This window comes from Pyxicephalus adspersus, chromosome 2 (assembly GCF_032062135.1).
Source record: "Pyxicephalus adspersus chromosome 2, UCB_Pads_2.0, whole genome shotgun sequence".
Taxonomy (NCBI): Eukaryota; Metazoa; Chordata; class Amphibia; order Anura; family Pyxicephalidae; genus Pyxicephalus; species Pyxicephalus adspersus.
In genome coordinates, this window is record NC_092859.1 from 116,919,275 (window position 1) to 116,945,759 (window position 26,485).

Consider the following 26,485-nt stretch of genomic DNA (forward strand, 5'->3'; position numbering starts at 1 on the left):
CCATGAAGAGGTGTGCTTTAATGATCTCTCAAAGAATTTAATATTAGGAATAAGCCTGAAACAACAAATAGTGCTGTTTGGGAAAGTCATGAATGCATAAATGAAGACTGGTAATAAAAAGATCAGAACCTCATCATGATCTGAGAGGACATTTTGTAATGTATGCAACAGGCAGTATTTATACATGTTGCGATATTTCAAATATATAGACATTTACAACACTATGTTACATTTTGACCAACATATTCAGATTCATTATGAACTCTATTTATAAAGTAGTGGATCTAACATTCCCTCAAACATTCCACAGGATGAATTAGTTGCTGTCTTTGAAACACATGGACCTGGAAGAGTCCCACCAGAGAATGAGGGAGTTTATAAATGTTTTTATATATAGAGCCCTACGTGTTTCATATTAAAATACAATAGAACTGTAAAACAGATGAGGACTTGTTCTTCAAAACAACACAATTTGTTTTATTGTGATAACTTGGTGTGTCAGTATATGGGACAGATAAAGGATATTTCTATCTTTGCTCTAGTACAGTATTACTACTTAGATATTTGGGCTTTCAGGTGAAACTGCCTTCTAAACCACCTCCTACCATCTACTGTAATCTTGAACTAATGCAAGCCAAGAACTTGACATGAAAGGATGCAAAGGTAGAATAACCTAAAACTAGCTTATATACTCCTATGACTTTTCATGCTGATAACCTGTGGTAGGGCATCTTCAGGATACTTGCTTCTTCCAGTACACATCCTGATCCTCTACACACACAGCCTGTAAAACAACAGAAATGGATGTGGACTGTGCAAGGAGGATCATCTTGCATACATTCATATTATTTGAAAAATATGACTGCTTTATATTTATTGGAGTTGATTTACTTTGCACAGTGTACGTTTACTAGGCTTAGTAAAAGCTGTGTTAATTTTTTTCATCCAATCATGTTTAGGCTAATATCTTGTCTTTGTTTGCCTTTGAAAATGTATTTAAAGTAAATTACACCTATTATATAGTGTGATATGAAGTTATTTCCTGCACAGCTTACTACTTATTTGGGATTGTTCAGAATGTTATGCTTTAAGATTCAGCACTAGAGGTCTTTGTTTCAGTGTGTTTGTGTTTAACTTTTTTCATTTGTAATGCTATCCGAAAAGTTAAACCCGAAAAGCCGGACACAGAGCCTGTTCCTGGCATGCTTAGTTTGTGTGTTTCCATGTAGCTTTTATCTGTAGCATTCTGCAGATCCCTGCGTGGACAGATACGCCTTGTTATGTATGATCTAATTATAGCCCTGTGAGCATGCAAATGGAATTAGTTGGTAACCTGTAACTGGACTCGTCACCAGATTTATCTGGCAATATGAAACAATCAGGATTTGTGTACATATAATTCACCAGTGGTACAAGAAGTGGTCAGGGTGCTTATAGACATTTGTTGTTGACTGTTGTTGACATTGCAATTACTTTTTTGCAATTTTTTTTATCTGCTCCCTGTACTGTACATGCCTTTGTTTAATGTCTTGTTTCATGTCAATGTATAGTTGCCAAGAATTACATAAAAAATGAGAACTTTTTCATGCAATAGGCAAAAATTCCTGTCAATTACTGCCTGGCAGTACAGAAACTCTTGGAGGTGTTATGTGTACCATAATCTCCAAGCTCATTCCAGAACTACGTAAATCCTAAAGAAGGGATCTTAATAGGTCTAAAAGCATTGGAAATGAGCCGTTTCTGGGAAAAATAATCTAAAGTTTTGTTGTGGAAAAAAACTTTGTCATCGTTGTTGTGTTTCAACCTTAAAAGTTGAAATTTTAAGATTTTAGAATTACAGTATCAGTATTTTGCTGCTTTTCTTGCTCAGTCCATACTGTTGTATGACATTACATGCAGCAAAACATAGAAAATTAGATACAACCAAACTTAAACAAGTGGAATGCAACTAAGAGACCTAAATATTATCTGGTCTAGTCTTACAACTGGCCAATGGGGCATAAATCACAAGGTTTGCTAGTGGTGGGGTCCTTAAGGTTGATGATGGTTCAAATTTTTAATGCAAGAATTTGTAATGCCAAATAGTAAAATAGCTTTGGAAAAGGGGAACCTCTGAACCAATTACCAGTAAATGTACAGAGAGAACAAAGCTTAACAGAGGAAGGTAGCCACAAACTGTTTACTACTCCACGGAAAAGGGTCTGCAGAATATCTGTCTGGATGCAGACCGAGCCTGAATGGAAATGTATGTGAAGTAGGCCACAATGACTCCTTATGGTCCAAGAGATTTAGGTAACCCTCAGGAGTCATTTAAAGCCCATTTGAACCCTTAAACAACCACTGAAAACCATCCCGACTCCCCAATTTAACTCATCCCTAGTCTTATGGATTCTAAAAGGAACAACACTTGCTCTATGTGAAAATGGGACCAGGTATTAATTCCTTTGTGAATGCATGATGTGTACTGTTGACCTACCCCACATCGCTCTAACATGACATTTTTTTAGTTTTCTCCACACATTTCTCACAGTAGTTGCCTTTCTTTTTCCCCTCAGGTTCCAATCTCCACAGGAAGTTTTGCAGCACTTTTGAGGAAGTCGCAGGCGGCTTTTAGAAGTGGCACAAGACAGAAATATTCATAATGGGCACACGGAGACCTATGACTCGAACACCGTCTGGTAATGGGAGGTACTATGACTCCCATGGAAGCAGCAATGGGAACACAAGTGATAGTGAAGACAGTAATGGCTCAGTGTATCATCCCCGAGCAGATAGCAGAAGTTATCTGCTGAATGTGAGACCTGAGAACAGGTGAGACCTATGTGAGATCTAAGAAGAAAAGGTATTTTTCATCTAGTGCAAAACTCTTGACTCCCTTAAGCGAATCAAAAAAGTACAATTAACCTGGAGTAGTTAAACAGTGCTGTGAAAAAAGTAATGCTATAAAAATTAATACCAGAGGAAATGAAAACTTTTACTTTCTGTTTCTCCTATACCAGAGTTTAACAATTAAATGTAGCTTTTTGATTTCTGATACTATTATCCTAGTGTACTTTTTATGTTTATGACTACATAAAAAACATTGAAAAAATGAAATAATAATATGTCCAATATATAATAAATATGTACAAAAATGTTAGCATTTGGTCATTCCTAATTAGATATAAATGTGGTCTTTCTTACTAGCCACAGGTTCCATAGTCCATGATTTTCTGGCACATTAATACAAGATAACACTAACCTGATCAGCGTGATCCAACTTTTTTTTTTAAGGACTCTTTTTATAAACCAGGAAATCATTCTCTTGAGGGAATCTTCCTGGTCTATGTATTTCAATTGTGGTAATTGATTCCCATGATTGAATGATTGAGGGAATGTTTGATAAACCTATTTTATCAATAGAGCCCTAAATGTACATAGGCTTAAGATTGATTAACTATTAAGTAATTATCATGTGCTACTTACATATTTTATATGTTACACAACACTTAGGTGCTGTCATTTGGTCAGTTTGCTGCCAGTTCCCAGTTGCTATAATTATATGTGAGATCGGGCTTGTGTTGACTGCATTGATAGACAGTCAACAAGTATTCATTAACTAGCACCTGAGAACAACTGGTTAGTTAGCGAAAAGGATACAGAATCACTGTACACAACAGGTTGATTAAAATTGATTAAATTTACAGTCCAATCAATAAAGTTAAACTCAAATTCAAAACTCAAAAGTTTTTATCATTCTAGTTTTCAATTTACATATTGAAATAGCTTTAGCAAACTGCAGTCTAGATTTTTAGGAGCATCTGTCTCTGCACATTGAAATCGGCCTTTCCAGCACAGTTGCTCAAATGTTTCATTATAATTAGGAGATTCCGTGATTGATATTTTTACATATTTAGTCCCAGTGGTATAAAAACTAACACTGAACCTTGGCAATACTTTAGATTTGCAAAGTCAAAGGTAAATATACAGAGTCATGGTCTAAAAAAAACTAAGGCCATTGTTAGTCAAGCAATATTCTGTGTATCATACTGACTGTAAGCGACCTCAAGCTTTATGAAGACTTTTTTGAGGGACAGGGAGCCAGTTATAGGGGCAGGATATTGAGGATTTTAGAAATGTATTTTTCCAGGTACCATTTTGCTATGGTTGACAAAAATACTTCATCTAAAAGTTCACAGAGACCCATTTACTTCAGAATTGTTTTGGCATTTAATATATAAATAGTAGTAAGTAGTTCAACAGTATATAAATGATAAGCCTCTCTGTTGCCAATAAGGTAAGATATACATATAACAGAATAAAATACCTTAGTACGACTAGCAATCAGAAAACACATAATTAAAATGTCCAGGAATCAGGAAAGATGGGTTCTCCAGTGCTGTGTGACCTCGAAGCAATACAGCAAAATGTCTCCTGGAACCATAGCAAACTCTCTAAATATCTTAAACAGTATTTTTCAGAAATATAAATAAATAGCATCATTGTCACCAAATGCTGTTTATTTATGATGTATTGAATGGAAATGCTCATGCATTCTAATGAGGTGCTTATCTCGTACTACAGTATTGTGCATGTATGTTATATAAGCTAACACATGCTTATGGCAAGTTTAACTGTCTTTGGTTATTTGAGGTGAAAGATTTGGAGATAGCAAATGTTCTCTCAGGTTTGGCAGCTAACAGAGAGGGGGACAAGCCTGCAACTGGGCCAAACGACTGTGCTGGGTTACATTAGGGGTAAAGTCCAAGTTCTGGAAAAACCCTTAAAGTACACCTGTTGCAAGAAATATACCTAGACTGCATTTGTTGGTTCGCTGGAATTGTTTTGTTTCAAAACTGCACAGACCCAGAGTAATTTTGCAGCAAATAAAATTTGGAGAGTAATTAGAATTACTGGTGTATGTGCATGTCCTAGGTCAGTGATATGGAAAGAACTATTTGTGTCACATAACAACTGGGTCAATCTGGGCTAACAAAGGGAGGTGCAAAGTGTGCCACTCCACAAAGGGGCCCCAAGTCAGTTTGGCCGAGAGGCCTCAAGTCAGTACTGTTCCAGTCCACCACTAGGGTCAATCACATTTTCAGAAGGAGATTTTAACATTGGCAATCCTTCTTATTTCCCTTATGATAGATTTACTTTGATAGGTCTTCTTTGTTTGAGCCTTTTCTGGCTCATCGCTTTCCTCATCCTTCTTGGTATTCACACAAAGCAGAAAAGTTATCAAAATAAACACAACCATTTAATATGCACTAGGGAAGGAAGATGTTTCCCAAAAAAGTATATGTATAGCCAAAACATTTTTTTTTTGTTTTAGATAAAACAGGTAGAGGGTAAATGCACTCTTAGATTTTTGCTGTTTACATATGGACTGGGGAATTTTCCTTTTTTTCCCTGGTCCAGAGATGTGAAAATAAAGTTAGAGGAAACCTAAAAACGTTAGGAGAACTCTTTAACTCTAAAGTAAATTTTAAATTACTAAATTTTAAATTTTTAGATTTACTCTCACTTTCTGTTTCAGTGACAATGGTCACCAATGCAAACAATAGTGTGAATCTTCTCTACATATATAATGTTTTGGTTATGCAAAGACTTAACATAGCCCCACCACTAACTGCAGCTGTATCCTATTGTGGGTATTGATCCCTCTTGGGTTTTCCATAGGAATATACTGAGAACCCTCTATGGGCTGAATGACCATGTTGTCTAACATTAAAACATTTGCCAACTAATAGCAAATGACGTGGCTGTTCCAGCAAACCTGGAATGGATCTGGTCCCGGATTGAGAACATTTGCTAACAAATAGCAAATTACATAAGAAATCCATTCCAGCTTTGCCCCATCATCCAGGTTCTCCCATAAAAGTCTATCCTCTTCAGTACTGGAGAGCTTTAATAAATGTGACCCATTGTGTATACTACAAGAGCAAGTTTTAAAGTTTTATTTTAGAGATATTTCTGTTTTACAAATATTAAGATTATCCTTCTATATGCTGACTGTTGTAAAATAAATAACAACCTCATTTATTTAAGCTATATTTTTTAATCTCAACCAACCAAATTCAAATACTTTTGATTGTTTTTCAAGTCAAAATAGACACATTTTGCTTGTAATATCTTCTCTCTAAATGATTTTATTATTCATCCATGCATGCTATTACATGATCCTTCAAATAAGCGAGCCTATGAAAAGGTTGTCATTTATGTTTTAGTGCTCCTGTAATTTTGTGATTATGATATATATTGAATTGTTTGATTGCTGTATAATGATATTGCCTTCTAAATTCATTAATGCTTCTCTGCTTAAATGTCCTCTTGACTTTGCCCATAATGCTTGGCGCAGCCGATCCAGTTACAGTCGCTACTCTCAATATGTGCCTCGAAGGTAATGCTTCTGCTTTCCATTCTTCTTTGTGCTTAAATGTTTTGTTATTTGTGAATTGTCCTCATTGGCTTTTACTCTTGCAAGAAACAAACAGCTATGTAATATATTTTTAAAAATATATTACAAGTTGTATTTCATTGTTATAGCATATCATGTCATCTGATTCTCATCATGCTGTTGAACTAATATTCCTATCTTATTCTTTTTTTTCTTAATATAAATGTAACTTGGATAGAGGATAGTAGTGGTAAAGTCTTTATATCTCTTTTGTGCAGCCTCATAGATTCCTCCAGGTTTATGTGAAACTTTTAGGCAAAGCAAACCTGGTATTTACATTGTAGAAAAAAGACCTACAACACTGTCATGTAATTTCATCTTGTACATTCATTTATCCATAAAACTTGTAAAATAACAGTGTCAGTTTTGCATATTACTATTTAGTATCCATCTCTCCTAAATTTTTTTAAACCCCAAACATAAAATGTATATTTCAGCTTACCAGTCTTTAGATTGTGGTTGCATTATTTTTTGTATGTTGATTTAGGCTGTGGTTCTGTAGTCCTCAAAGAACAATGTTATTGATAACAGCACAAACTGGAAGCTCTGAAAGATCAATAAGCAATCCTTAGAATGTCAAACATATATGACAAAATGCCTTCATTTGTATATTTACCATGCCAAAAGAGACCAAACATGAGAGGTTAATCATTGAGTATTACATATCCTTACAGAAAGCTGAAGTGTGCATAAGCTAACCAGTGGTTAGCCAGATTCTATTGCATATGTATCTCAAGGTTTTATTCAACTTTTACATAAGCCTCTTAAAGCTTCCTATATAAAAAGGGACCCCAGCTGTGAAGATATCAAACTGTATTACCGTCAGCAGAAAGTGGATGGCAGGTGAAAAGATTCTTGTAGTCATTGTGGTGACATATGCATTAAAAATTAAAAAACAAGGGGAGTAGTCTGATGTGAGACTCAAATATAAAGAATTGGATTACCAAGTCTAATTATTACTTTGTAGTCACAAATTTGCCTGGCTTCTCAGCTCCCACTCCACACATGTAACACACACATGGATGTATATAATTATTGGGTGTTAATACCTTTGAAGATACTTATACCACAATATAGATGAGTGGTAAATTGTTTCATTAAAATAGTGCCACAAAGTAAATCTGATGATGAATCGATCTCTCTTCTCTGCACATTTTTGTTTCTTTAGGAGAAAAGGGGCTATTGTAATCCTAAATCAGCACATAAGCAATTTGACATACAATGTTTTTGTTTGTAGATTTTAAATAAATAATCATTTAATTAAATCAACATCTAACATCAATACTTCACCTGCCTATAAACCCAAAAGTCAAACCATTAGTAGTTCGGTTTGGGGCACCATGTATACCCAATGGAGCCATTGGAGGACAATAGGCCTGATTTATTAAAGCTCTCCAAGGCTGGAGAGACTACACTTTCACCAGTGAAGCTGGGTGATCCAGCAAACCTGGAATGGATTTCTTCAATGTCATTTGCTATTTGCTAGCAAATGCTTTGAATCCTGAACCAGATCCATGCCAGGTTTGTTGGATAACCCAGCTTCACTGGTGAAAGTGTATTCTCTCCAGGCTTGGAGAGCTTTAATAAATTAGGGCCAATGGGTCTAAAGGGTGCTGAAAATGTCTTTATAATGTAGGTATGTTATCATATGGTTACTGTTGTAACACCAGCTAGGAAAAGTAGACTAGACATATACCCTAAACTTCATCATTTAGCTTAGAACTAGCAGACAGCTTTACATACACCATCCTCTATTGTAATTTGTGGCTCCCATTGGACTTTTTTGTCTCCTGGTGGCCACTTACATGGTACTATGATTTAAGCTACTGCTGGAAGTACCTTTTGATTTGCTCTCAGATAAAGTATCAATGTAAGATGTTTATATATTTAAAATCCACACACTAAAACTTTTTATGTTAAACTGCTGTACTTTACTGCTTTAACATTATGACATCTCCCTTCTCCTTCAGAATAAAATGTTGTCACTGCAAAACAGTCCCAGTAGTTTTCTTTGCACCTTAAGTTTGAAAACTGTAGTTCTTCCAAAATATTATGCTCAATACAAAAATAGTGCTGCTCTCTGTGAACTATTGGTGTGAAATATCACAATTTTCATTCAATCCCATATAAAAATATATTTCACCCTCATCCCATGTTCACATACAGATACAGGTATCAGATTAGATTTTTGTACCTTCTAAACTCAGCTGTTATGTGTTTCATTCAGTTTATTTGTTGGTTTCCACCAAAAAGCTATTTCTGTTTGAATAAATCCCCACACCTAGTGAAAGCAATGGGAGTAGGATTTACACTGAAATAAACCCACCCTTGTCATTGCCAGAAATTGAAACTTTACCCCAGAGGGATTGCAGGCATGGTGTTGGCACTGAACATCAAGACATCATTAAATCTATTGAAGTGACAACTATTATTACTCTGGGTACTGAAGTCTCTTAGCTAAACTAGGTAAAATGTGGTGGGTTACTGGAGATGTTGGAGCTGATTTATTAAAGCTCTCCAAAACTGGGAAGGATATACTTTCATATGTGAACCTGGGTGATCCAGCAAACCTGGAATGGATATGGGCCAGGATTGAAACTTTTAAGAAATCCATTAAAGGTTTGCTGGATCACACAACTTCACTGAATAAAGTGTGTCCTCTCCAGCCTTGGAGAGCTTTAATAACTCAGGGCCATTGTGTTTTTAAATGCTTTCCTATTAGGGTTCCAATGTCTTGACAGTGCATTGAGAGTCTTTTCAAAGGCCTTAAGACTGCAATTTCTGACTTGTTTTTAAAAGTGCAGGTTTCAAGTCATCCTAAACTACCTATTCAGGCACTGAGCCCCGAAAAAGCTAGATCTACCTAAGTAATATTCAAACAGTTCTGCAAACTTGTTTCAGCTTTTGACTTTTAATGTAAGCATTTTGACTTCACCAATATGCTTACATACTATCAGGTGCAGTGCAGTTGCAATAATACTTGTACCAAACACATCTTCATAATTGCTGCAGTATATTGATATGGTAAACATGGAATATTAAAACAGGCTACTTTGCTATAATTGGTAGTTGATGTAATCAACAAATTGGAGATGCTTTATGTCTCACTAGTAAGTTAAGTGTTCAGTGTTAGGGTCAGATTAAGTGTTAACTTTAAGGATTGGGATACATTTCAGGAATAGGTCAAGAATTATGAGTTTGTTTTATGGGATAGGTAAATGATAATTTCTGGCTTATTTGGAAAAAAACACGCCAACAAAAAGTTATGAACTGTATTTATCATCAAATAGAATCATCATGAATGGATAACTTAATTTGATTTGATTTTGACTTATTCTTAATGTAATTTTCTTTACAGCAGCACTCTGACTGGGACAAAAGGGGTCAATACTAGGAGTTGGATTTCAGAATTTAGGCAGAGGAAGTAAAAGGGTTTGGGTGTTTATAACAGTAAATGAATAGGTGAGAGGGGCTACTCAGTAAACAGTTTTATTTTGAATCTATTTTTGGTGCTAATGCTATTGAAAATCAGTGCATGATGCAATTTAATAGCATGTATTTACTCATAAAACATACGTATTCTATGTTGAAACAAATATTAGATTAGATGTGAATTATAAATAAAAATCGTGTGAATCCTTTAAATAGTCTAATGATATTACATGAATTTCAGGTGTGAATAATGGATCTGCCAAATATTTCGGTTTATACCCTTAGAAGCAATTAAAAAAAATATTGCAATGAGAAATACCTCCACTTTACTATGTTCTGTTTTCTGTATACTGTAATCCCTACCTAAAGCCTTATTTGCTTTTTCCAGGACCACATTTTGCAATATTATATCTCAATTGACTGAAGAAACACAACCATGTTTTGAGACAACGTTGAAAGCCAGGGCTGTGTCAGAGGGCAGTGATGCTAAATTCATCTGCATGGTTTCAGGTAAGAATTTCAATTTAAATTCAGCTTCAATTAGTTACAGTCTATACAAGGTTTTAACTACTGGTATATATTTAATAAAAAAAACTTTTAAAACATCTACATATAGGTGAGTGTATATGTCACATTCACAAAAATTTGGTTAGGGTGCCTCTGAGAATGCTGGAAAGTTTTTCAATTATCAGGATTCTGTTTAGTCTTTTTAAAGCTGAAACTAAAGTTCTGCCCTCAAAACTTGAAATCAGGCAAGGCTTTATTGCAGAAAGGGACAGGCAATGTCCCTTCTGCAATAAGTATTCTTACCTGTCTGATAGCTATCCTAATATGACAACTGGCACATCCAGGCTTCCCCTGCAGCTGCTGCATGAATGATCTCCTGCACATTTGCATGGGAGTTACTTCTCCCCAGCCTGGTCAAAGAATGAAAAAGGAAGATGGCTATGGCTATGACAGTACAGGGACAGGTGAGTGCAATTAAAAATCCCTGATTCTTTCTGCATAAAAGGAGTTGTCTTTTTTGGGTTTAGTTCCACTTTAAAACTTTGCAATATGTATTACTGCATCTTTCCAAGCTACTCCAGTTACTTGTGGTTGAGCAGTTATTGCTCTTATTTGATAAGCCTATCCTCTGGGAGATATAACAAGACTGCGATTGATCGTTATGAATTTAAGGTGCCCAAGAGATTATGAATAAGATCAAATATCCAGGTTAGGGATACTCAAGTTTCTCCATTTTCCCCATTAGTGACCTACAAGAAAATCTGCAGTGTGTACATTTTATTAGGCAAGGGAGAGTCTTAAATTGAATCTAAGCAAAAATAACTTTGAGATACTTGACATTTTACTTGTACTTTACCTTCAAATTTCTAATAAAAGTAGAAATGATCTGTATATGGGAATTCTGAGAAGCAGTTGTGCCTTCATGTAAGCCATATTGCAAATAAATAAAGAAATAAAGAATAAAAAATATATATATATATATAGGTATATATATATATATATATATACATACTTTTTTTGATTTGATTATACCATAAAACTATCAAGAATAAGGAAAACTCAGCAGCCCAGGTCCCTGCCATGAGATATAAAAAGCATCTATACCTAACTTTATGGCAGCCCATGTTGTCTACCATTGCTATATTCCCTGTAATTCTCTTCAGCATTTACATGCGGTGTAGTTCCTGGCCTTCACATCACCCCACATCCATGGTCCCACATCACTATAGGACATAGAAGTGACATAAAGGTCAGAAGGCTGAACTACAGTATGCAGCGGGGGCACAGCCTCTCAACACTACCAGAGGTGTTGAATGCTAAAGAGAATGATGAGAGCTGCAGTAAAGTAAAAGCCAGGTGATATGCGCCACAGATATGAGTACAAAAGTAGCATAATGTAGCTGTACACAGATAGAACATTTGTATATAGTTTATTCCTATGTTAAGTTAAACACTTTTTAGGTCAGTGTATGTTCCTTGCCTTTGTAGCCACTTTCTAATAATCAGCAATATACTGAAGCTGAACTAATGAAGCTTAAAAACAATACGTCTCATCTTTTTGGAGAAACAAATTTCTTCCTTGGGTGAACAGTAACATTTGATTAAACTGGGCTTTAATCCTGGCGGTTAAATCTTTCATGTATTATTAATATATATCTACAAAATGCCCTGCTGGGCATCTTTGTGGTCTGCGCTACTTGGAATATTATGGTTGTGGATATTATTTGTTCATGATAAGGAACTGAAGATTTGGGTTAGGGGATGAGTTAACTACTTTAGTACCAATTCCTTTGTCTGTGATGCGTTTGTTTGACTGTAAATATATTTTCCAAAACAAGTAAGTATTTTGTCAGGATGATAATGGCTTTCTTTTCTTTTTTTTTTCTTTTCAAGTAAATAAGTAAAAATGGAAACGTATTTATATTCATAGTTGTAAAGTGTTCTGCCAGAAAGGGAGAATGGACACAACAGCTATTGCTTGTCCTAACACAGTGATCACTATGATTTTGATCATTGTGACCACAGGGTCAAAAGCCAATCAAGGCATCTGCCCACTGCCTGAGGTGTCAGTTCGAACTGCCTGGCACTTCAAAGGCAAATAAATTAATTGAAGGTTAGAAATAACTAGTATCTGATGCACTGTCACTTTTAATAGGTGTGAAGAGGTTAAGGGCTACAGTTTTTAGAACCCAAATACACTGCCAAAAAAATTTGATCGGTGCACTACAACATTTTGATTGGGAGTGAAATAGTTGGCAGGTTTATTTGTTTTGTAATTTTTTTGCCAGGAGGAAATGTAGATTATAAATACATAATACAGAATACATACCTCCTGATGGAGTTTATGGGATGAAAATATGATTGTTCATGGTTTAAAGAACCCAACTGTTTAATGATCTTTATCGGTGAGGGTCTGCTCTGAAGAGTGTTGTGGAAAACTGGACAGCACAAGACATGAGCTAGGAAATGATTTTGTAGACACATTGCAAAGTGAGCACTTTATTGGGTGCTAGTGTGTATCATGCCATTTGGCTTAATATACTCTCTCAGTTTTGGCATCCTAGAGGCATGCACACACTTTAGGAATGACCCTTCTTTAAACCTGCCAGTACGGGGACTTGGTGTTCTGGAAATCCTTTTGCGTAAGGTCCTGTACACATGTTAGGAACAAAGTGAGCTGCTAGCACAAAATATGACAAAAGATGTCCATAGCATGCTCATTTGACAATTTCACAAACTGTATCAAGAAAAAGACTATACAAAAATTACCAGAAAAAGTACAAAGCTTTTCACTGCAGATAATTAGAGTGCAAATAACAAAACATCAGTGCAGCATTTCATAACCAGCAGAATCCAACCTATTGAAGTCAGAGCAAGACTAGTTCCCAATACTTCCTTTATGTACAGGACTTTATATGTATTGCTTTGCTCTTTGTACGGTTGTAATGGAATTAACCTGTTTGTTAAAATTTTAATCTACAGGTAGACTAAGTGTAGAGGAAAATGTTTTTTCTTTACTTTGAACAATGTTTGAAGCTTAATATTTAAAGGTAAAATCAGTCAACCTTAATTACATCATGAACACTTTTTTAGTTCCAACGCAGTTATTTAAAATCATTAGATATGGACTAATAATATCCTGTAAACAGTAGGTGCTTCACTGAGTTTACATGGAAAGAGACAATGAAATGAATCTGGAGAGAACGCAGTGATGCAACCATGGAGCTGCTGGGCAGAAGGGGTAAAGGAGGGATATGAAGCTGGTGTGAAGTGACAGCGGATCAGCTTTCAAACGCTGACGTCCAAAGATAAACTATCCACGGGAGCAACTTGGCACCTGCTGCCAGTGCTGTCAAACATCAGCTTATTTAGGTTAGAAAAATAGGAAAACAATTTTTCCCCTAAAAAGAAAAAGAATAAAAGATTTACTTACATACATCTCTTTCAAATGTATCACCAAAAACTTTTATAAATGTCATTGCTTAAATATTATTGTCTCCAGTCACACCATTGGTCCTGATTTAATAAAGTTCTCCAAGGCTGGAGAGGATACACTTTCGAAAGTAAAGCTGTGTGATCCGGCAAACCTGGAATGAATTTCCTAAAAGTCATTTGCTATTTGTTGGCAAATGTTTTCAATCCTGGACTAGATCCATTTCAGATTTACTGGATCACCCAGCTTCACTAATGAAAGCGTATCCTCTCAAACTTTAATAAATCAGGCCCATCGTCTCTGGAGATGATTGTTCTATAACACCAAGTCTCATCTTACAGTAATTATTGCTGCACTTAATATTTGTACACCTTGCCTGTCAAGTTACAGCTACTCAACATGATTTTTATTTCATCTTTTAGGTAGAGATGACCTGATTTATTATGGATCTGCACACAGTTTCCACCACAGCTTCCAAACCTCTTTAAAATGTTTGTTCTCGTATATCAGCTTTCTTTCACTATACCTCTTTGACATGGCTGTCACACTGAAAGGGCCAGTCCTTCAGATCAGGGGTCCCCAGATTTAGTGGTCCGTGGGCCCCAAAAGGTTGGGGACCACTGCTTTAGAACACACTGGAAGAGCTCTGTCACTTTGACAGCTGGACCACTCTGATCTATTAGGACTGCTGTCACATTGGACAATGGAGCCCTAGTGATTACAATGAAAGAGTGCCATTTGTAGAATTGAGTGGTCATTTTGACGGCTTGGTTTTGCAAGGAGCAGAATGTAGCGGAGGCATAGTGGAGATTTCAACACCAGTTTAACCCCAAACAAAACGCAGCACATTAGGGGGAACCTCTTGTGCATCATTTCAGTCCTGTTTAACCCTATAAACTCATAGAACATTTTCTTTTCCCTCCTCTGTTATATTACCTTTTCTGAAGACACTTGGCCACTTTGATTTCACAATATGTTACTGGCACATTTCTATCTTGATTTTTTTTCCTTCTCAGTGTTACATGTCCAACATTATATGTCCACCATACATTTTATACTAGCCTTTCCCACCTTTTTTTAACTCCTGAGGAACCCTTGCAATAATGTTCAGATTCTCTGGGAAACCGGGCTAAAAGGGGAAATTCTACTGATCAAAAATGCTTGTCTCTTTTTTATCTTGTAATGCATCAATATAAACAATGTCATGTTGTTTTTATGTACCAGTGGATGCCATTAGGCTGTATGAGGTATTTGTGTGCATTCATCTGTAGTATAGCTGTCAATGGAAGAAACCTAAAAAAAATTTTAGTAAGCACATTTTGTATTTTGACATTTTTCTGTGTTATTTTCACATTTGTAAAACATGCCTAAAATCTGTAGCACTGTTCTGTGGTTGTTCCAGAGCAATATGGTTGCCTTGCTTAGCTACACAAAGCATTGTTCTTGTTTTTTTCTTTATCATTACTTTCCACTCATTATTTCTATACTTTAAAGAATGAAAAGCATTACTGTTTCTTTGTGTTACTTTCACTTGACAAGGGTAGTGGGGATCCCTTGCCCAGGCTCCACCCCCTCTCCCCCCCTTTTATATTTTACCCTCCTCCAACCAATTACTTTTTCCCCTTCCCCACCTCCGCTTGCCAACCCCCTCCCCTAACCCCCATCTTACATAAAACACCACACTCTTTTTTGGACTTAAAATTGGCTGGCAAGCAGCCGTTTATTTAAATAACCAATTAACATAACTTTTCATAAATAAACATAAATAAAATAACTTTAGACATACATAACATTAATGAACCTTAAATAACATAAACAACCAAACATAACATTAATATTAACACATTACCCTGAAACATGAATAAATATAAATAACTATTTAAATAACAGTGTAATAACTCTAACTCTATACTTTACTTCCATTATTAACCCTTAACATTTAAATTACCCACCTCTTTTAACTTTTCCTAATTTTACCAGGCTGCAGGTCCTGAAAGGTAAAGCCCGCCCAGTTGCAATGTTTGCAACCCACCATAACCACCACTAAGGCCCCTAGGCCCACCTTGCCTCAGGGGCCCACATTAAACATCTTAAAGGGGAACTCCACCACCCGGGATGCCCCTTCACCACCAAACTTACCACGGGCACTTACCTTCCCCCCAACCCCAACCGCCCACTAAACCTAAACCTTTAGGGAGGGAGGGTGGGAATTTTCTTCTTAAAAAACTGTGACGACCTCTGACACAGCCCCCTTTTATCTATATAATATCTCCACCCCTTTTAATATCCATCCTCTCATTTTCTTTCTCCTCCGCATCTTTCAAATTCCCCCAATCCAACACCTTTGCTGATAACTCCAGCCCCCCCTCACTCCTTTCCCTGGGCAGCCCCTTACACCCCTGTCATGAGGCCCTGCTCTTAATGCTGTGGGCCTCTCTTTCTGTCTGATAGTATGTTGTCAAGAAGGTACATCTTGCTAACGGAGCTCCAGATAGTGGTATCTAAAATTAAGAAAAATGTTTTTACTGGATAAAAATTGTCAAGCACTCATTGGAAAACATGGCTATCCTCAAACCAGAGAATACTTTTTTTTTTTTATTCTGACACGAAGAACAGGGTATTTTAATATATTATATAACACTTCTCTCTTTCTCCTATATCACAACGCAAGCACAGTTAATCTCTGCCACACATCACCTCTCAAGTACTGCCAATGTCTTTATTTATTTCATCCCTACAATACAGTTAATCTCTCTTTTACATCAGCATGAATGGACCAGATGGTGGGCATCTGCACTCTTACTGCCCTGTGATATGTGAAAATAGAATAATACATATAATACAATAATGTCTAATGAAAACATTTATTCTTTCGAAATATGTGTTTATTTTACTTTTTAATTAAAACAAAAATTAGACAAGTATGTTTCTTTCATAATTTATCAAAAATGAAGGCAAATGGGCTTCTCATACAAATGATATATGGATAAAATCCAACAGTTTTCCTTGTTCAAAATATAATAAAAAACATGAAAAGATCACACATTAAAAGAGTAGTTTGTCATCTCCTTATCAAAGATTGTTAATAAAGTAATACATTGCAATAAAATTGCACATATAGTCTGTCTGGTCCTTTGAAAGTGAACTGGAGCCTCAAATACCTCTTTGCACCTTTGGCAAGTGCATTGAAGCTTATCTCCCACAACATATATACGTATATAGATTCTTATTGTCCTTTTAGTATTGTTTTATTAAAATAATCATATGAAATAATTTAAAAAAAAACTTTTCTATAGGACACCCGGAGCCAGAGGTTACGTGGTACAAGGATGATGAGGAAATGGATAGATATTGTGGTTTGCCAAAATATGAAATACAGCGTAATGGGAAGCGGCATACCTTACAAATTTACAAGTGAGTCATTATTACAGTTTTATTGGATTAAATTTAACTTCTAATATTTGCTTAGTTCTAATCATAGCAAATCTATATCTTAGGTGCAGTGAAGAAGATGCAGCAATTTATCAAGCATCAGCCAGGAATAACAAAGGCATTGTTTCCTGTTCAGGAGTACTAGAAGTTGGAACAATGACTGAATACAAAATCCACCAAAGGTGGTTTGCAAAACTCAAGAGAAAAGCAGAAGCCAAAATGCGTGAGATTGAGCAAAGTAGGAGGAAAGTCAAAGAGAACTTTGAGGAAGGTGAAAGACTGAGGGCTTTGAGTCCTGAAAGGATTCAAAGGAAACGAAGGTTCTCTTCTGAGAAGATTGAAAATGCCTTAACTTCATCAGAAGATAAAGAGGAATTAATTAAGGTCCATATTCCTGATCCAAGCTCAAGGCTACAAGAGGAAATTGCAAAGACAGCAGAGCAACCACAAAATGTAGTCAATGGCTTTGCTGAAATTGACAGTAAGCCAAAGGAAGAGGTAACCACCAATGGTTATACTCTACCTGAAAACATTGAAGAAAATGGGAAAGAATTTCTTGCTTATGTCTATGAAACAGTAGAAGTTATAACAAAAAAGCAAGCCTCTAAAGAGTCCTATGCAAAAAAGAAGAAAAAAGAAGAGGAACCTCCTTTACCTATTCCAGACTCCAAAAAAGAGGAAGCAATACAAGGAAACCCAAAAAAAGTGGAAAGCATAAGTCCTGCTCCAAGAAGGTCTCGATTTAGTAAAGATACTTCTAAATCCCCACCAGAAGAAAAAATGGAGGTGGAAATTACTCCAGGGACATCAAATAAAAGGTTTGCACCTCCCATTGCCTCTAATAAATCATCAAAATCTGTAGTAGCAAAAGATACTATGAAATTAAAAGATGGTGTTGTGCCTTCCATTCCAAAACCAGTTAGTTCACAATCTAAGGGAGATATTAGGTTTTCCCTCAAAGAAATGTTTCTTGATAATTCACAACAACATACAAAGGAAGAAAAAGGTCTGCCAACACTCAAAAAAGACCAGAAAACAAAGGGAGACCTTCAAACTTCTAGTGTAACTCATGCAAAGTCATCAACTGAAGTACAGAGCAAAGAAACACCAAAAGCTGCCCCAAGAAGAATAAAAGAACAAAGAGAACTGTCTGCTGGACACAAAACTTCACCAGTAACAGCTTTAAAGTTTGGACCTGGACGAGTTTCTAATTTAAGTCAGACATCACCAGAGGTTAAGCCAAAACCTGAACTGCAAAAGTTAGCTGCTGTGGAAAGAACCACTGATTCACCTTTGTTGGTCCCAGTAAGTAGTAATACAGAGCAAAGAATAAAGGAAGTAAGATCTACAGAGCAGGTAACTCCAGCATTGGTACCTGAGAAAATATCCTCTGATGCAACATCAGCACATGATAACAAGAATACATTTACAAATACAGAGAAAGATGGGGGGAAACCACACAAGGAGCAACCCTTAGAGGTCAACAAGATGTCCCTGGTCAATCCCATTGAAGTAAGTTTATTTTCTTGTTTACTTGTCTCATACAAAATTTTTTTCCATCTTGACTAAGATGCTTCAGAAGGTACCTAATTATAGCCAAGACACTTACATGTTCCGAAGGAGAATCATAGCTGATACCTTTACTGTGTTCCAAACGGAACTATTCCAAACCTCTTGTTCTTTTGTGTGAAAATGATTTATGGCACAGCTGTCTCATAAAGTCTGAAAGTTTTTTTAGTAGAGTACACTGATATAACTGATGTAAGATAGATTACTTTTTACATGCAACTGTTTGCAAATATTACAAAGATTTTATTATTAATTATGATGATGGGCTAAAAGAAACAGGAACTAAGGCTTCTGATGAGGGCAGACACTCATGAGGGCAGACACTACAAATCTAGTAATTTTCATGCAGAGTTATATAATATATGTATAAAGTCATAACGGTAATCGTAACAGTAGTGCAGTATAAAAAAATCAGTTATATCCTGTAATAAAAATAAAACAAAACTAACTTTCCAGCAAGTAGTGTTTTCAATGTTCATTCTCTCCAGTGTTTTCAATGTTCACTTGAATAATTCCAGAACTTTTAGTGTTCCACACTTCTGCATGACATGCCTGTTACATGCCTGGTTCACAGCTAAATATTTCCACCAACCTCAATGGCACTGCATGACACAATTGTCACATTGTGATTCACAGGAGAAACCATGGTGCTCAGCAAAGAAACTGGTATCTGACACCCTCAGAAGTGTTGGATACCAGAGGCAGAGTTAGTTCTTCCTATAATATGTCCAAAAATGACATCTTCAGTATATTCATCTGGGCTTTTAATAAAAGTTTGAGCTTTATTTACTGGAGGATCAATTTGATTGTTTTACTTGCTGTCTATGTTTTATTACTTCATTATTTTTGGACCTGAAAGTTCTAAGGTATACTTTTCCAGTTTTGTCCAGTTTTCACATCTGTAAAAAGTGACATTAAGTACCATATCCTGAACAGTTCTGACCTTGGTATTTAGGGGCTTGTACCTTCTGTACCTCTAGCACATAGTCACTTTTTAGCAGTTTTGTATATATTTGCATTTTTAACCATGCCTTAATGCAACAGCAAAAAAACATTATATATTCTTTGATGAAAGGATGTCTTAGAGATACAAAGCTGCTTATAAGTAAAATAGAGGTTGCTTAGTAATGCAATGGAAATTTCTCTCAAGCAGCCAGTGATACTTCAGCACAGAATCTCAATTACCTTTTAGCAACGACAGATCATGTAGGTTATTGGAGCCTCTTTTTCCTTGATATAGAAGGTATAATAGGTGATGGTCAAAGACCACAGGCTTGCTGCAAGCGATAGTCAAAGAACACAGACATGTTCGTGGATATGATCAGAGACTTCAAATATGCCAAACGGAACAATTTAATGACTAGAACACACTTTAAAGAATAATATTTTTTCACTGGCTTCAGTAAGCAACTACGTAAGGAAAACACTGTATGGAGGAGCTCCAAAGGACATGCAGTAAGTACAAAAATTCCGCAGGTTGGGTACCAGGGATGTAGACAATTTAGGTCAATTAACAATCTGAAAAACACAGAACTCAGTTAACCTTCCTAAAGAGTCTGCTCTTTTATTTGGAAGGTTGAACAACTAATTTGCGAACCCAAAATATAATACTGAAAAATAAATAGGTTCCATTTCTGTCTTTGGCTGTAACCTTTTTTTCTCCTTTGTTACATCTCCGGGCTTTTAATATTATGAAACCACTTTTCTTTTTAGTCATAAGCCTTTTGAGTCCATGGTTGTGATGATAAAGTTCAATTAAGTCTCATCGCTCCAAAGGACTTTTTTTTTCACAATTTAACCACACAACCCATTCTGATTCTAGTATACTGTGTATCTTGCAACAACAACAAGGTTTGTGGGTTTTTATTGGCATCTCAACATTTTTTTTTCTGGCATTTGTGGATGATATCTTGGTTGGTTTACCAAAACTTTCAACTTTTTTTAAATATTTGCTGACTGGCATTTTCTAAGCTCCACATATTTTTATATTCTTTCCCTGATTTGTACAATTCAACGTTTTTCTTGCAGATCCATCAATAGTTTTTATGCTTTCCCCAGGGCTCAGTATCAGGAAAACTGACAATAATACACAGAAATTGATAAGAATCAAAAAGGCTACAATTCTGGACATTTTCCATTAACTGTAAATTGTGTCAACTTGAATGTATATTATCAGCACCAACATCCAAAGATATATGAACTTTAGATCAGACCTCTTTGGGTGATTTCAGTTATCACTGTGATTTAAAAAGAACACACAGAGTTATGTAATAATAAATACTGCATTTGATAACACTTCCTAAATAAAAGGAAAATGTTCTGTCATATTTTGATATATTTCACAAGTCCACAGGCTATGTAATCTTGCAGTATAATTAATTAACATCGACCTTGACTTATATAGTATGTTAACTTAAGACAGAACTTTGTCAGCCAAAATTACCAGTGCGCAACTAAAGAAGAAGGAGAATGTTTACTGTCAACAAGGTACCTAATCATTTTGTTGCTTTGGATCTTTTCTCCAGTTGAGATTGCCACTGTGTTGCAAGAGTTATTTGTGAACTGCATCTTAAACTATAACCTGTATTTGGAAGCTAGGCTTGCATGGTAGAGCCTGGAAGTGCCCTTGGATGCTGCTTTCCTCATGCAGACACTTTATAAACCCCAACCTAGCAAAGTTAGCTGCTGAGCATCAGCTCTATAATCAATAGCATTGCCTCTGCGTTTCCCCTGTCTTTAAAGACTTTAGGTGATCAGTCCAGTTAAGCCAAGGCATGGGAGTTACCTTACTTTTTCACCCTTTTTCAAATTCCCCAACACTGCTGGTCCTTCCATGGAAAGAGTTAACCATGAGGAACTTCCATTGCTGAGCTGACATCCACCGAGTGGAGTGACACAGAGAAGGTCCATACTCTCTTTCCTAACATTTATTTTAGAGGAAGCACCCTCCTGTCATTGCTCTGGGTCTACGGAATTGCCAGGATCCTTAAACTATGATCTTTTCTGGCTGCTTGACTATTGTTAATTGATCCTCATCCTCTACTAGCTGTTTGAGTTACATGAGTACCTAAGGCCTTGACTTGTACCCAAACTGTACATACACTTTAGTGCTGCAACACATCTGGTCATGGATACAGTCACTCACCTCGGGTGGTCCTTCCTAACATTTCTCTCCGTTGTTTTAAAGATTATTATATCACTCCTAGTTATTTTATCTCTATCTTCAAAAGCTAAATGCCAACCTATACCATATGATATTTTTTACATCTTGATTATTCATGCACTGGGCAGCACGGTGGCTCAGGCGTTAGCACTCTGGCCTTTGCTGTGCGGGTTCCTAGGTTCAAATCCCAGCCAGGACACTATCTGTATGGAGTTTGCAGGTTCTCCTCGTGTCCATGTGGGTTTCTTTCGGGTACTCTGGTTTCTTCCCACATCCCAAAAACATGCAGTTAGGTTAATTGGCTCCCCCCTAAATTGACCTTAGCCTACATTAATGACATATGACTGTAGTAGGGACATTGGATTGTGAGCTCCTTTGAGAGACAGTTAGTCACACAACTATGGAATTTGTACAGTGATGCATAATATGATGGTACTGTATAATAATAATAAAATGTTGAATATTGATGTATTTGTAGTATGAGCAATAGTAGGGGTAGCCATAAATAAAACATTATTTTATGTAAATGAAATTGGCTCTTTGGGGCATAACAACACTATTTAGCCTCTTTATGATATGACAATGTATATTTACCGTATTTTTCGGACCATTAGACGCTCCGGACTATAAGACGCACCAGGTTTTCTGCACGGGAAAACAAGAAAAAAAAAATTCATTTGATTTCCCCTGAGATCCAGCGTGCGGCACTTGTGCCCGCCCATGAAGGCGGCGCCGACCGGCATTCATGAAATCAATCGGCGCCGCCTTCGTGGGCGGGCACAAGTGCCGCACGCTGGAAGACAGGGAAACACAGAGGAGGAACACAGACAGAGGCAGATAGCAGCCTCCTACAGAGGAGGAACACAGACATTGGCTGCTATCTGCCTCTGTCTGTGTTCCTCCTCTGTGTTTCCCTGAGATCCAGCGTGTGGCACTTGTGCCCGCCCATGAAGGCGGCGCCGACCGGCATTCATGAAATCAATCGGCGCCGCCTTCGTGGGCGGGCACAAGTGCCGCACGCTGGAAGACAGGGAAACACAGAGGAGGAACACAGACATTGGCTGCTATCTGCCTTTGTCTGTGTTCCTCCTCTGTGTTTCCCTGAGATCCAGCGTGTGGCACTTGTGCCCGCCCATGAAGGCGGCGCCGACCGGCATTCATGAAATCAATCGGCGCCGCCTTCGTGGGCAGGCACAAGTGCCGCACGCTGGGACACAGGAAGAGGACACTGGCTGCGGGGACCGGCGGGGATACAGGTAAGTAAAAAAATATGCATTCGGACCATAAGACGCACCCTGATTTTCCCCCCACTTTAGGGGGAAAAAAAGTGCGTCTTATGGTCCGAAAAATACGGTACTTATAAATGCTTCTGCACAAGATTCACTTAACTTTCACTCATAAGTCACACATTTCACTAATTAAATCCACATTTTAAATGGGTGAAACCTGTGTAAATTTATGTGAAAACCACAATTTGTTTTCTACCTAAAAATTACAGCTCAGCCTATAGTCAGGTCACATCAGTATTCATGTAAAGTGTGTTGCAAATTCTTTTTGTGCAGTTTAATCTTAGAGAGTTTGTTACATGCTTTACATGAGGACACAGCGCCATCTACTAGTGGCCAGAAAATAATGCACAGAAGATCATTTAAGAGCATCATAACAAAATTACACAATAGTTTACATATAAAAAGGGAAACAGGGAAATTCAGGCTAAGCCCTTGTGATTTTAAATCTGTTTACTTTTTAATTATAACACAAAATGGATGTATTCATTTATACTCATTATATAGACATTTCTATTGAGTACTGTTTTGAATGATAGGACAGCCACATTTGTGCCCTATGTGTATCCTTAAATTAATGTAGTTAATCTGTTTTTTCAGTTAAAAGTAGATGCATTGGTTTATATTTGAGTATATACATTATTCTTTATTTTTCTATAAAAAGGTTAGAAGTGCTTCTAAAATTAAGAAGTATATTGTGTGGCAGTTTAGTTTTAAAACGAATTATTGTAGCTCTTTAAATTGGTCTGGAGCCTTCCCCGAATTAGTGTTTGATGTCTACACTGACAGATATGATGTGTCTGTAGGTTAGGTCCACAAAATACCTCTACATGCCAAACATTAAAAGTCATGTAAGTAGACTCAGTCCGATGATTGCTAGGCTCATCAAACATAAATGCATTTGAAATAGAGCAGGTGGTACCGTGCTTCATCTTTTGCTTTCTGCTGCACTAGTTTTTCTTGTGTCCCCCAGCACTTTCCATAAACATATTCAAGGTCAAGTAGATATAGTGTCTTAGATTTATATGGGACACCTATAAATTATATGTCATGCTGCTTCTGGGTCGGAGTTCCTTGAGTGCATTGCAGAGATACAAGGTTATGGAAACTTTGAAGGAAGGGGGTAAAATTCCTTGATTGGATAAACATATGCTATAAATACCAACCAGTAAAAATGAATGACATAAGGCTGTATGATAGCATCTCAAAATTGGTAATTCAGGTGTTCGTTTGGAGGGTGGTAAGATATTCTGTTGAATTGCGGAACATGGTCCAGTAGAACCATCTCTGATTGGTTACCTCCTTGGTGCCTCTTATAGAGGCAGTCAGGTCTTCCATTACATATATCTCATTAATACATGTCAACCACTGTGCAATCCTAGGGGTCCCAAATTGTCACCACATTACAAGCTTTCGCCACTAATGTTATTAGAAGAGACTTATGGTAGATTTTAGTGTTTTTGATGTAAATTCATTAAATCAAGCCACCCCTCTCACCCTCTTACACATCATTGTGTCTTGGGTGCCCATGATGCTGCCACTGTTTCAATGGTTGTCTTTCCTTGGACGTTTTTTGACATTGACAGGAGTGCTATGAAGATAAAGTCACAAGTTAGAGAGATGAACTCATAACTGTTCTCCGTTCACTATACAGTAACAGGCTGGGGCAGGTCCACAATGACCTGGACTCAGAGCAAGTGGGTAAAATAATATTGGCTGACATAGGGCTTCTCTGAATTGAAGGTTAATATTACAGCAAAAGCTGGTTTTGTTTTTTTATATTTTAAAACTTAAATCTGGTTATATATATCCTGGTATTTGTGAAAGCAGTTCTGGCTTACGTTAACGTTCTATATGACACAAGGCTGGTGTAATTAATTATACTGTAATTATACAGCAGCACAGCATATAGCCATTTAAGATGATCTTTGACAAAGGGGCTCACTATCTAAATGGATCATTGTTTTTCAAACAACCTAGAATTATCTCTGCTTTCTTTCTTTGAACAAAAGTAACCAAAGATGACATGAGCTCATGATAAGTATGAATGTGTGGAGGTGGGTACTTTTTGATTGGGAGTAAAGAGTGTACAACTGTACTTTGAAAGTGCAGTTATCCTCTATAAACCATGGGGAAGAGCAATTGGGGCTTGCATCAATGCATCAAATGTAGTATTTTTTCATTTAATGTCTAAAGAAAGTCAACTGCATGTTAAAGGCACATGTCAATGAATTCCTCAATAGTTCAATGATCTCAGAAGTGCCTTAAACTGATAAACCAATGTCACAGCAAGCCCAAAGGTAAAGTTTCTTATTTTATTTCAGCTATGGTCAAGATTGTATGATATATACTTGATAAGATATTGCTGTTTTATATTTCACTGCTGTTTTACAATTGAGTATATATCCACTTTCTGGAGGTTAGCTTAAAATAGAAAACAGCTTATTAGTTACTGTAAGTTTAATAGAGCAGAAGCTAGGTAATGTTTCAAACTAAGGCATAATAAAAAGTTATCCTCACCCAGCTGCATGTTTGCCCAGCCATGTTTCAGTTAAACCATGTTGTTATATGTGTACAGATTTTTTTTTTGTTTCATAGTTTTGGATAGAATAGGTAAGGGTTAGACCCTCTAAAAAAAATTATGGCAGCCTGTTTCTACGTTTCAGAGGTTTGACCTTTTTGTTTGTCCTGGTGACTATTGTCATTAAGACAAAAAGTTAGGGGAAACCCAACATTCTGAAGTGTCATCAGAAAAACAAGTGAGCGAGAATGCTCCAGTGGGGACACCTTTGCTGGGGACAGCTCTATGGAAAAAAAGCTTTGTTCAGTTTGAATAGATTAACCCTAATTTCCTGTTTTATTACCAGTATTAGAAACCCCCCTTGCAGGGTGCACTGAGCATATGATGACCAAATAGAGTTTTTACCTTTCTCTGCTATATACAAAACTTATTTTGTAAAAACATTTTTTAAAAGGACTTACATTTTTAGAGTGCTTTGGTGGACTTGTAAAAAAAACCTTTTGCTTATGACTGACTTACTGCCATATATTCCTACAGGCAACTGAGGCACAAATCCAAAAGTTGCAAGAGCTGAATGTCAAGAAGAGAGTTACCGTATTTTTTGCCATATAAGACGCACTTTTTCTTCCCCAAAACTTAGGGGGAAAAGTTAGTGCGTCCTATACGACAAATGTGTTAAAAAAAATAATTAAAATATTATACT

General features: G+C 36.7%; 1 protein-coding gene across 2 annotated transcripts in view; it reads left to right on the plus strand.

Moving 5' to 3' along the window:
• Positions 1-26,485, plus strand: part of ALPK3 (alpha kinase 3) — a 66,223-nt gene that overhangs the window by 17,449 nt on the left and 22,289 nt on the right. The window contains exons 2-6 of one of the 2 annotated variants that reach the window (XM_072402051.1): positions 2,556-2,811; positions 6,341-6,382; positions 10,260-10,381; positions 17,108-17,225; positions 17,309-18,755. In XM_072402051.1, the coding sequence (XP_072258152.1) occupies positions 2,642-2,811; positions 6,341-6,382; positions 10,260-10,381; positions 17,108-17,225; positions 17,309-18,755 (1,899 nt within the window). In that variant the 5' untranslated portion in view covers positions 2,556-2,641. The remainder of the gene's footprint in view (positions 1-2,555; positions 2,812-6,340; positions 6,383-10,259; positions 10,382-17,107; positions 17,226-17,308; positions 18,756-26,485) is intronic. The other variant, XM_072402052.1, reaches the window with a different exon arrangement.